The 11,657-nt window shown below is 52.8% G+C and overlaps 4 protein-coding genes across 4 annotated transcripts; 3 read left to right on the top strand and 1 right to left on the bottom strand.

The window, feature by feature from the left end:
- Positions 1-2,507: 2,507 nt before the first annotated feature.
- DCS_01957 (UDP-glucose 4-epimerase) lies at positions 2,508-3,879 on the top strand (the record flags this gene model as incomplete). Its single annotated transcript, XM_040799288.1, has 3 exons — positions 2,508-3,335; positions 3,438-3,569; positions 3,748-3,879. The coding sequence occupies 3 exons, from the start codon at positions 2,508-2,510 to the stop codon at positions 3,877-3,879; spliced, it is 1,092 nt and encodes a 363-aa protein (XP_040660171.1).
- Positions 3,880-5,042: 1,163 nt separating this feature from the next.
- Positions 5,043-5,783, top strand: DCS_01956 (uncharacterized protein; the record flags this gene model as incomplete). The annotated part of the gene is made up of 1 exon (XM_040799287.1): positions 5,043-5,783. The coding sequence occupies one exon, from the start codon at positions 5,043-5,045 to the stop codon at positions 5,781-5,783; it is 741 nt and encodes a 246-aa protein (XP_040660170.1).
- Positions 5,784-5,987: 204 nt separating this feature from the next.
- DCS_01955 (endo alpha-1,4 polygalactosaminidase precursor) lies at positions 5,988-7,083 on the bottom strand (the record flags this gene model as incomplete). The annotated part of the gene is made up of 2 exons (XM_040799286.1): positions 5,988-6,395; positions 6,481-7,083. 2 exons carry the CDS (start codon positions 7,081-7,083, stop codon positions 5,988-5,990), a joined length of 1,011 nt encoding a protein of 336 aa, XP_040660169.1.
- Positions 7,084-9,109: 2,026 nt separating this feature from the next.
- On the top strand, positions 9,110-11,427 carry DCS_01954 (extracellular serine-rich protein; the record flags this gene model as incomplete). The annotated part of the gene is made up of 2 exons (XM_040799285.1): positions 9,110-9,520; positions 9,892-11,427. 2 exons carry the CDS (start codon positions 9,110-9,112, stop codon positions 11,425-11,427), a joined length of 1,947 nt encoding a protein of 648 aa, XP_040660168.1.
- Between the last annotated feature and the right edge of the window lie 230 nt (positions 11,428-11,657).

Genomic DNA, 11,657 nt, shown 5'->3' with positions numbered 1-11,657 from the left:
AACTTGTATATGTACCATATTAAGACACACACCTGTACACATGGGGATGATCAGGGGTGGATCCAACAGGGATGGGCAAGCGAGCTTGTTCACGCGCACTCGTACTTTGCAGGTAGTAATTATGATGGTCCAAGTACGCCGTTCTCATTCGACAAGTGTCATTGTCCAGCGCCCAGGGCGCATAGATCTAGTACTTGGAGGGCGAAACTGCGCGTAGATATTAATTTTACAGGTATAAAATCATACTGTACAATATTATTACTGTATGCTTCTCACAAAGGAGCGGCCCCCCTTGCTCGTGCCCGTGCCCGACTCTCTGGCCAAATCGTACGTGCTATTGCGCTCGTATCATACAGATATATGCAAGTGTTACTGCCTTCTCAATAACGATATCAGCTTCGGTTCAGAGACGGCTGAGAATGGTAGAGAAGATAGCTGAAAAGCTGACACGTGGCGTGCAACGTCGTTTTGAGGAACGGTTTCATCCGCAGGCCCTATTCGATCAAATGCCGTTCCGGCGGCCGCGAGTCACGTCAGCTTGCCCTGTGAGCTGGGATCCCTCCACGGACAAACTAAAAAGGTCGTAAGAGCGAGTCCAAAACTGTTCCCTGTACACGATCCGAATGTGTCCCAAAAGGGGGGGGGGGGATGGTTGCGACCCCACGTCCATGCATGCTGGTCGTGGTGTTGTTCCTCATCTTACGACGACCGTGGACGTAATAAAATCTTTTTAGGTCCGCCCCAGGGGTGTTTCCGACGGCCGTGGAGAGCGATTCGCCGCTCGTGATGCACGTACTTCTTCTTGGCATCGATTCCTCACTTCGGCCTTCCTCGTGCGGGAGTTGGTTGTATCGCAAGGCTGACCGTTCGAAAGAAGGAAAAGAAAATTTTCTCACAGCGGGAATTTTGTGTAACGACATGCTTATTTTATTGGGCGAAAACGGCCAAGCTCGGGAGACTGTCATGTGCATCCATGCACATGTGCTGATACTCGGAACCACTGAGCTCATGATGCGGTGATACTCGAATGCTGCAGTCCGGAACCAGCCATTGCTTGTTCAAGATTCTTAGCTTAGAAATAGGTTCTTTTCATACTCGTACTCTTACTACATCTACATGTATGTGTATAGATACAAGGTCGATACTGTCAGCTGGCTACTTCTGAAGACTCCCTGCTCGTCCTTGACATGCAAGAGCCAGCATGATGTACGATTGGTAAGTCGACTAAAACCTTGAAGTCAAATCCCTGTTTAATTTTAGTACATCAAAGATCGCTTGTGGCTGTGTGTTGGATGTCTATGAATCAAAGACTACTGTAGAAAGGGGAGCAAAAATACTTTGGAATATCTGTGCCGTGCCCTTGTTATGCTCCAGAATAGCACCTTGACGATCCTGCACCGGCTGGAGGCTGTTTGGCCACCCCGGGGAATCCAAAAACGGTTCTGTGAATTTTATCTCGTTGACAACGGGTGTTCCTGGGCCGTACATTCCGGTCCAGGCATTTCGCATGTAATTATGCGATTGCCAATGGTCTCCCCCCCCCCCCCCCCGCCAGCCCCTATTGTTCCATGGTGCTGTTTGAATGAGTATCTAGCGCTCTTGTCTGTTGAATAAACCACCGTGCGTTTGGTCCCAAGTAAGGGGGCGAGGACGAAGAGGGGGGAGGGGGGGTTCATACGGTGAAACTGCTTTGTCCAAAACGCGCTGCAGCGGAAGAAAACCGCTAGACCTAAGAGCAGACCGTTAGGAATCTGAATTTGCAAGATCCGGTAGTGACCTGTGAGGCCGCTCGCTGTGACCCCTAGTTCCATCGCTGCAACTCCGCGGCGATGCCGGCCGTTGGGGGTAGGAAGCCTTCTCACGTCCATTACATGAATAAGAAGCTCGACCACATTCGTCCGGGTTACCCACCGCATCCACTCTTCATTTTTTGTCACGGCCAAGCGAACTGTCTGTGTCTTCCGTAGCGTCACAGCAATGTGACCCAAGAATAATATTCGACTGTGGTCGATTAGCCATGCGGATGACGCGAGCTTAGTGCATGCTTGAGCCACCGTAAATCGGGGCCCTACCTGATGTAAACCGGGGTCTGATGCCCGCCCTGCATCAGCACGGGCACGCATAGTCTTCGTAGGGGTGTCGAGCTGAGTTTATTCACCCTGGCAGGCATCTTGGCTGGAGCGGTATACCTCCGATCATGGCGACGAGCCTCCCGTGTTTGGAGTACTCTGGATTTTAAGATTGCAAGAAGCTGTGGTGAGGCAAGTTTCATACGTCCCAGGTGTGGTATAAAATATCTGCATGGAATCCCCATGTCGGATTTCTGATCATCGCTCTCTCATTGCATACATCAACAAGCGGACTGACATTCATTCATTCTTATTATATCACATTCATTTCTATCGACTACTATCATTCTAGTCAAACGTCGTCCCTGTTACCCGCCTATCCTTCCCCCACAGCCTCATTCTTTACGACAGACACTCCGTTCACTAGATTCTCCAGCCATGACTTATACCGACTCCAACACCTCCTCGGAGCAGCTGTCTCCTGTTAGCTCCCCTCCCACAACTCCCGGACATGGTTCGGCGAACGGCGATGCGCCTTATCTTGACCTTGATGGCGGCCTCTATCAGCCCCCAATGTCCTCGGGTGTTGGTGGCAACTTTATCCTCGTCATCGGCGGCCTCGGCTTCATCGGATCCCACACAACTCTGGAGCTTCTCAAGGCAGGTTACAACGTCGTCATTGTCGACAACCTCAGTAATAGCTTCGAGACCGTCTTTTCGCGAATTCAGGGGCTCGCTTCAAAGCACTATCACGGCACTGGCCGCTCGGTTCCTGCCCTGTGCTTCCACAAGCTCGACTACCGTAGTAAGGCGATGAAGCATCTCCTAGAGATGTATTCTGTCGCCGTCTTCAAACCGGCAGCCTCGGCCGAAGAAGGGCCGCGTCTGGTGAGGCAATCACGCATATCTGGAGTCATACACTTTGCAGCTTTCAAGTCCGTGTCCGAATCCATCGCCAAGCCGATTCAGTACTACCAGAACAACGTCTGCGGTCTCGTTGACTTTGTCGAGTTGCTGGGAAAGCACAACATTCGCAACTTTGTCTTCTCGTCCTCGGCTACCGTGTACGGCACCAAGGCTGACTTGGGCCGGCCTCTCCGAGAAGAGGACGTCGTGCACCACCCGGAGAGCTACGTCAACGACGATGGGGATGTCACCGTGGCCGAGCCACTCGTGTCTGGCCTCCAGAGTCCCTACGCGCGTACTAAATACTTTTGCGAGGCCATCTTGGCCGACATCGCCCAGTCGGACCCTGACTGGCGCATCGTCTGTCTTCGCTACTTCAATCCTATCGGCTGTGACCCATCTGGGCTGCTGGGCGAGGACCCCAAAGGAGTGCCGACCAACCTCTTTCCCGTCATTACTCAGGTCCTTACGGGAGCCCGGAAGGAGCTTGATGTTTTTGGCACAGACTGGGACACCCGTGATGGTACCCCTGTCCGCGATTTTATCCATGTTTCTGACGTGGCTAGGGGTCACGTTGCCGCCATCGCGGCCAAGGTGAACGCCCCTTTCCGGACCTTCAACTTGGGATCTGGCACCGGCACAACTGTGAACGAGGCCGTGCAAAGCCTAGAGGAGGCAGCTGGCAAGTCCATCCCTGTTCACCATGACGGACGGCGTGCCGGCGATGTCGGCTCCTGCGTCGCCTCCAACGATCGCGCCTTGCGGGAGCTAGGCTGGTCAACCAAGGAGAGCATCTCGCAGTGCGCAAGGGACCTGTGGAACTTTGTCTCCAGATCCGACATCAAGACTTTCTGATTTCCCATGGCCAGTCCACTTGATGCTGCGGGTTGTTCCTGGTACATAGTCGAAACACGACGGCATCGGTTCACGAGATTTTTTAAAGGACAAGACAAAAGCATGCATGGCGCCAAACAAATAATTGAATCCATTTTTACATTGCTTTTATATTATCTAGACTGACGCTTCTGATACTCACCGGATTGCACAATTCCAACAATAGCTGACACCCATGGGTGTCGCGGGTACTGTACTGTCAACCTGGAGTAGAACGATTGGGCAGATAGATTTCGCATGTTAGCACTTGAATATTGATACTGCCGTTGAATATGCATTGCCATTGTTATTTTTGTAATCCGTACTACCGAACTCACCTTTGCAAATTGCGCATCCTACACATGCGAAAGTAAGCAACGCATGCATCCGTCGACAGGGTGTTTCGGAAAGACGCCGTTCACAGTAAGTGTACATACGAAGATCAGACAAATCTCGTACGAATACGAGTCACGATGAGACCCCACGCGTGCTACCCTGTAACTTGTCAACTCGATGACGGCATGGTTCAACGGCTCCCCACGGCCGGGACATTCGTTACCCGTGCAACATTATGCCTAATATTTATTTTTCATACCGCGTGTACATTGAAATACCTTCATGTTCTCGTTCATTTATGCGAACCGGAGAATAGCTTAAAGCTTGTGTGGCAGTTCTCCCCCGATCGAGGGCCAAAGCGGACTGTGTGTTGAATCTAAATCAGGCCGTTCACCATGAGGCTGCTGGCTTCATCGGCACCTTGGCCGGAGAAGGAAATACGTGTATGTACTCCGTACATGTACTTCGTAATCCGTACATGTATGCCGACTACGGAGGATGGACTACAGAGTGGTGTACTGCACATGGACGGATGAATGGAACGAATTATTACGGACTAAAAGTAGACGCATCGACTATTGTCAGGGTGCATGGATGCCCCTGCTCGGACCCATGTCGTGGGACCTTCAACGGTGACGACGGAGGCGTCGTGCACAGCTAGTCATTGCGCTCAGGGGTGGCGGCCGGGGGCCGGGAATTCCTACCTCTCGTCCAGATAGGGGGTAACGTGCAAACACATATCTGCATCACGACTTGGGCAGCACGCTGATTCCTTCGCGTCATTTCCTACCTCGTAAAGAATAATATGCACACTCGTCAAAAGTACTGTATTCATTCGAAGAAGGCAATCATTAAGCAATGGACAAGCCGTTTGTGCTCATACCCCTGTACATCTACCCTCTCCATGAGGCATGGGAACCCCTGTTTCAGGTCGCTTCTGCACACCCAGAGGTGCGCTTCATCGCCGTCGTCAATCCCAATAACGGCCCGGGTTCCGAGCCACTGCCCGATGCGAGTTACATGGCGGTGCTGGAAAGGTTGAGCAAGGTCCCTAACATCTGCACTTTGGGATACGTCCACTGCACCTACGGTGAGCGAGATATTGACGCCATCACGGCTGACATCGACGTCTACTGCCGCTGGAACGACGCTCTCGCGGTTGAAGGTATCTTCTTTGACGAAGTGCCATCACAGGTCCGCTTTGTGCCGTTTATGGCCGGCCTCGCCGACCACACGCGTGTAACATGGAAAATGCATTGCAACAAGGACTGCATGGTCGTATACAACCCCGGCGTCGTAGTCGACCGGGGCTTTTTTGAGCATCCCGACTATATCGTCGTTTTTGAGCAATCTCACGGTCATTGGGATGACTCCTTCATTGACAAGCAGCTTCAGAGAGTCTCGGTGGAAACACGATCCAAGTCGGTGGCCATTATCCACTCGTGCGAGGCGAGAGGCAGCAAGGTTGAGTCCTTCACCAAGCAGGTTTGCTCCTTGGGCGTCGCGGGTATTTTTGTGACGGATGAGCTCGACGGCGGATACACGAAATGGCCAGCGACGTGGAAGCGATTCGCAGGAACTGTGGCCGGGATAACGTGAAGACACAGCCGAGAGTCATTTGTAAACTGTTCACTCACTCATCCACTCCCTCACTCATGTTCGCGACATAACAAATAAAGTTAAAATGTGCGTTAATAGTATTACATGTAATCTATAGTCTAGTTTTCACACTTCGTCGCAGCGATATCATTCCAAAGAACGCAGGGATAATGGATAAGACAAGAGAAAAAAGTGGCAACTAGGTCAACTGTTGATGGGAGTGTCAAACTTATTGCCGTCGCAGTACTCGACCCACCCATCCAGGTTCATCTTCTTGATGACGGTGCTGAAGCCTTCAGTCCCGGCGGCGTTTCCCCTGTGCGAGCAGATGTTGGTCGTGACTTGTGCGCTGAGATCGTCAGGGGCACCTTCGGGGTACTCAATGTTGAAGACGGGCTTGCCAGCCTTGATGAAAGGCGCAAATGACGGGCACTCGGCCATCTCAATGCACTGCTCGTTGACCGAAAAGTGCACCACGTCGAGCACGTCGTCGATAATGTCGGCCGCATTCTTGAGGCCCGTTGACATGTTGTACGAGGCGGCTTCGCCGGCCAGAAACTTGACAAAGTCAGCCGCATCGTTGGCCGTCAGTCCAAGGCCGTTTTCGTTTTGCTGCGGGAAACACGATGGATATTAGCACTCGTCGCATTTGAGCTCGCTCCAGTTGCACGTGCATGAATCAGAAGTCGCAACTTACAAAGCCATCCACGTTGTCCGGGTCAATAGCCATGCATCCCTTTGAAGCAGCCAGCTTTATGCGTTCCTTCATGATGCTTCGTACCGAATCGCTCCTCACATCTAGCCACTTCTCGCCCGGCCAACCGTCGAGCTCCTTGCCGAGATCCTTTTTGTCGAACTTGGCGGCATCATCGCGCCACTCTTCCCATGAGCCGGCGCTGAAGTAGCAGATGACATTTATTCCGGCATTTATGAGCTTGCGGAAGGATTCGGCGTCGTTTTCAAACATGTCAAGGTCGTAGACTGTCGTATTAGGCGAGACGGCGCCATCGTCGCTGCTGAGCTTGATGGGCTTGCTCAGGATAATCTGCCAGGGAGTTCCTACCTCTGGCTTCCAGATGGATGTTCGATTAATGCTACCACCAGCGCTCGGAGGTGTTTTTTCATCGTTTTTGCTTTCGTTTTCGTCTCCCTTGTTGCGTGAGAGGCCCACGCCTAGGCCCACGGCCAGCGCGACGACGACGACAACCACAAGCACAGCAATACCTAGAATAAATTTCTTCTTTCTAGAATTTGGCGCTTTTGGGGCCAAAACTGGCTCTGCTTTCTCCATGGAGGCCATCACGGGCCGCTCGGTGTCTACCGTAGTTGATTGACAAACGAATGGACGTCGTCGGGTGACTCGAAAAACCAAACTTGAAAATAATTATCGACAGAGGAAAGCTTCGTATTCACATGCCTATTATAAATCCAACAGTCGTATAGTCTCAAATCTTCCCAAGCTGTCGGCACATTGTACCCTCCTCGACGGCTATTTAGTTGGGCGACACGGCGAACTAAGCTGGTGAATACCAACGCGCAAATGGGACTCCGGACCTAAGCGAAACCTATTCGAATGTGCAGCTACCATAAGTAAACTCCCAGTGGGCCTGTGCTTCTTCTCTGGCTGAAAGAGAGGCAGTGCTGGGACCCGTGTGATTATTCCTGATCACTGATCGCCGTCATCCATCCATCCCCGGCCCCCCCTGAACACTCCAGGGGCGCATGGCAAACACCGCCACCACCAACCAGTTTCCGCCCTCTTTCATCTTCCAATTATCTCTTTGGAAGTTCTCGTTCATGCCGAGTTTTGCGCTGCAACGGCGGCAGCGCAAAAAGGCATGCCTGGCCAGTTCATGCATTCACATTCACACCTACCGGCCCAACTGGCCACTACCCCTGCCGCCGAGGGTCCCGGGAACGGAGAGCCCTATTTCCCCGTACCGCATCTACGCTCTTAGATTGTCTCAATATTACCTCCGTCGGCGAGTTCGGGCTCCTGTCTCGGAAGTTCCACTAATTAGCCTACCGCTCAGACACCACCATCGGGATTCCGGCATATGGCGGAGGCCCATGCCCGAGTTATCCCCACCCCCCCTTTCCTTCTCCATACGGCCGCAGGAATTAGAGACGGCAGAGATATCGTGTAGTCCGCAGGACGACTACATGAATATGCCAGCCAGCGCTCTGGCTGCTACCGCAATCCCCACTCTTGCATGCGGAATCCTACACAGCCAAGTCTCCGTGCGTCGAGGCCTGACCTCGTATGGCTGTGCTCGGGTCACTGAGGTGTTGCCATCTGTGATGACATGGTGCATATTATCAAACTGTGACTCTATGGCCTTTCCTTTCCAGTGCTGCACCTTCGTCACCATACACCCCCCTCCTCCCCCCATTACCCCCCTGCTACCACCCTCTTCCACGACCATGATATGTTCCATTACATCTGCAGCCTCGGCTCGTGAGTTGGCCAGTGCCCTGTTGACTCACTACGCTCACCCCATTCCCCAATTTGCTTCTGTGTGTGTGTGTGTGTGTGTGTGTGTGTGTGTGTGTGTGTGTGTGTGTGTGTGTGTGTGTGTGTGTGAGTGAGTGAGTGAGTGAGTGAGCGTGTGTGTGTGTGTGCGTGTGTGTGCGTGCGCGCGCGTGTGTGTGTGTGTGTGCGGATATTTAGATGAGTGAATGTGTGTTTCAAACCTCAACAGTAGGATCCCTTTCCGCTCACCGTTCGGTCAGGGCGGCTTGTCGTAGCGTCTTGAACGACTGAAATCATACTTCGGTGCACGTGTGTAGGAGACGGCATATGTGCTGTGCTCGCTCCACGTTGCTCGTCCTTTCTGCATCATGGGATGCCTACATGACCATAACATAGACTGGCCAAGAGAGTGCGAGTCGTGGCCAAGATACATACGCGGCCAGTACCACGTTCATCCGAAATAGAACTTGACCCATGGCTTTCAATGTATAGGAGTGGATATATTTCTAGGTCTAATGGCAGCTGAGCTGCGAACTGGTCCGCGGAGTTCCAATAGTTGGTGGCCTATTCCACGTCATCCGCAGAAGCCGTCAACACGATAGGTCTTTGCTTGAGACGTAAGCCGCAAACTATCGACACATCCTGTAGCCATGAACATTTCTTGGCTTTCTGTCAAAGCTCACCCCTGGATGGGATGGAAAGTTTCAAATGTTTGCCTTCAATATGGCTTATATAGGACGTATATTGCCGCGTCCTTCGATACCACCTCCCAGCATTCCCTCAGTACCTGTCGTTTCATTCACCATCCCTCCCTCTTCCAGTCCCCGTTTCCTTCTTTTTTATCACGCCCACAATGTTACTTCAAAACGTCATTTGCTGGATCGGCTCCATCCTAGGTATCGGGAACTGTGATTCCACCGCCGCCGTGGCCGTCACCGTGGACAGCACTGTCCTGGTCATTGCCCGCAACGACGTTGAGGCCCAGCAGGCCACGCTTGGTCTCGATGGCTACGGCATCTCTTACGAAAAACTCTTGGTTCCCCAAGCTGGCGCGCCTCTGCCAGTGCTAAACTCATCCCTTATTCAAGGTCGCTACGGTGCCATCGTCACCATCAACGATGTTTCGTATGATGTCAACGCAACCTGGATAAGCGCCATCACCGACCAGCAATGGTCGCAGATCCATTCGTACCAGTCAGCCTTTAACGTTCGGATGGTTCGTCTGAATGAGTATCCCAAAGCCGAGTTTGGTGAGCAAGGAAGCGTCTGTATATTTCCTGGCCATCCATGTATGCTAATCCATTATTTCTCGCCCTTGCGCAGGAGTTTTGCCGGCGATTGCAAATACCGGCTGCTGCGAGGACACTGTCGATCAGAAGATAAGCTTCACAAACATAACTGGCTTTCCGACCGCAAATCTCAAGGCGTGAGTGATGGAACCCTTTCGTCCCCCATCCCCGACCGGTTACCCCTAGCATTTGTTTTTCTTTCTCTGGCCTCATTACCCCTTTTACACCCTTTTCTACTTTCATCATATGTCACCAGTCTCTCTGATGGTTCAATGCTGAGGTTTGAGTCAGAAATGCCGGCGTAAGCACCCGAGGGCTCTGGCACTATCCGGCAACAATATCGCAGGCCAACTTTACCTGGGAAATCGCCAGCTTCGAAGCAGCGGGAAGCTTCACGACCAAGACAACTGCAGCCGTTATTAACAGCCTCGAGGGTCGCCAGCAGATGGTCTGGTTCATCAGCTGGGCGCCCGAATGGTCGGCGACGACAAACTACCTGCAGCACGCCTACATTCACTGGATGACTCGTGGTCTGTTTTCCGGCAAGCGCAAGACTCACCTAAGTGCCCAGGTGGATGACGTTCAGCTCGAGACGGGGCTGTATAAGCCTAACGGCACCGCCTTCAAGATCCGGACGGGTGATCTCGACGCACACGTTACGTGGCAGAGGAATATCAATGCCCGTCTGCCTACCGGCTCAAGCTTCTGGCTCGAGATGGGCCACAACGGCAACGGTGACATTGACGATGCCACCAATACGACAACCGGAGCGACGCTGTGCAAGCCTGCGTATGCAGTCAACTACGACTCCCCTCCAGACACTGCTCTCGAGTACAAGAAGACGCCCGGAACGGGCACAGATCTCTGGCCGGCAGAGTTTGAAAAGTACGGCTGGTCGCTAACCTGTGCGCGTCTCAGTCCCCTGGCGGCCTGGTTCACGTCATCGGCGAATCTCAACGCGTTTGCTCACGTCTCACACACCTTTTCGCACGAGGAGCTGAACAATGCAACGTATCACGATGCCGCGCGTGAGATCGCTTTCAACCAGGCTTGGCTGAAGCAGATGGGTATCGACAGGGCGACCCGCTTCTCGCCCAAGGGCATCATCCCTCCGGCCATCACCGGCTTGCACAACGCCGATGCCATCAAGGGCTGGACTGACAACGGCATCGCTTACGTCGTCGGTGACAATACCCGACCGGTGCTGCGCAACCAACAGAGCAGGTTCTGGCCCCTCGCGAGCACTGTGGAGTCCAACGGCAACACGGGCATCACAATCATACCTCGCTACGCGACCACCATCTACTACAACTGCGACAAGGCCGACTGCACTGTCCAGGAGTGGAAGGACACTTCGGCGGGCCAGGGCGACTTCACATCTCTTCTGAACGACGCTCGCGCCACCAACACCCGCTATCTGCTAGGTCTCCAAGCCGACCCTTATATGTTCCATCAGGCCAACATGCGGCAGACGGATGTGGAAAGCATCACTGTTGGCTCTCAGACCGGAAAAATGTCGCTCATCATGAGCTGGGTCGAGACGATCGCGCAAGAGATGTACCGCCTGACGAACTGGCCCATCATCTCGCTCAAGCACGACGATATTGCCACCTATTTCCTCAACCGCCAGGCTCTCGATGCCTGCAAGCCCAAGGTTTCGTACACATTCGCCGCCGACGGTAATACCATTGTCTCGGTCACCGTCACCACGAAGGATAACACCTGCAGCGTGCCGGTGCCGGTCACCTTCCCAACCGGCACCGTGACAGCCAGCGGAGGCACATCGACCCTCGATAAGGTCGGCAGCGAGCCACCCATCTCCTGGTTGAAGTTTTCCGGCAAGGCCATCACTTTGAAGCTAGCGACGCCCGTAAAGATATAAACCAGTTGACGAACAAATGCGATGGATATTATACATGGGTTGATCTCCGGGAGTGGACGAATGGAACCTTTCTTTCTTTCCATATCACATTCATGTTTCTATTTGGTCTCTTCGACATTGTCGCCGCTGTAATGTACACGTTGGCATACTAGTCTGCCATGACTGGTATCAAATGCACTTTTTTGATGTAAATATAAATGGAATAGTTGCCATTGCGAGTAATTGTATCG

This window comes from Drechmeria coniospora, chromosome 01, assembly GCF_001625195.1.
Source record: "Drechmeria coniospora strain ARSEF 6962 chromosome 01, whole genome shotgun sequence".
In the NCBI taxonomy this organism is placed as follows: domain Eukaryota; kingdom Fungi; phylum Ascomycota; class Sordariomycetes; order Hypocreales; family Ophiocordycipitaceae; genus Drechmeria; species Drechmeria coniospora.
This window is presented reverse-complemented; position numbering and strand designations above follow the sequence as displayed.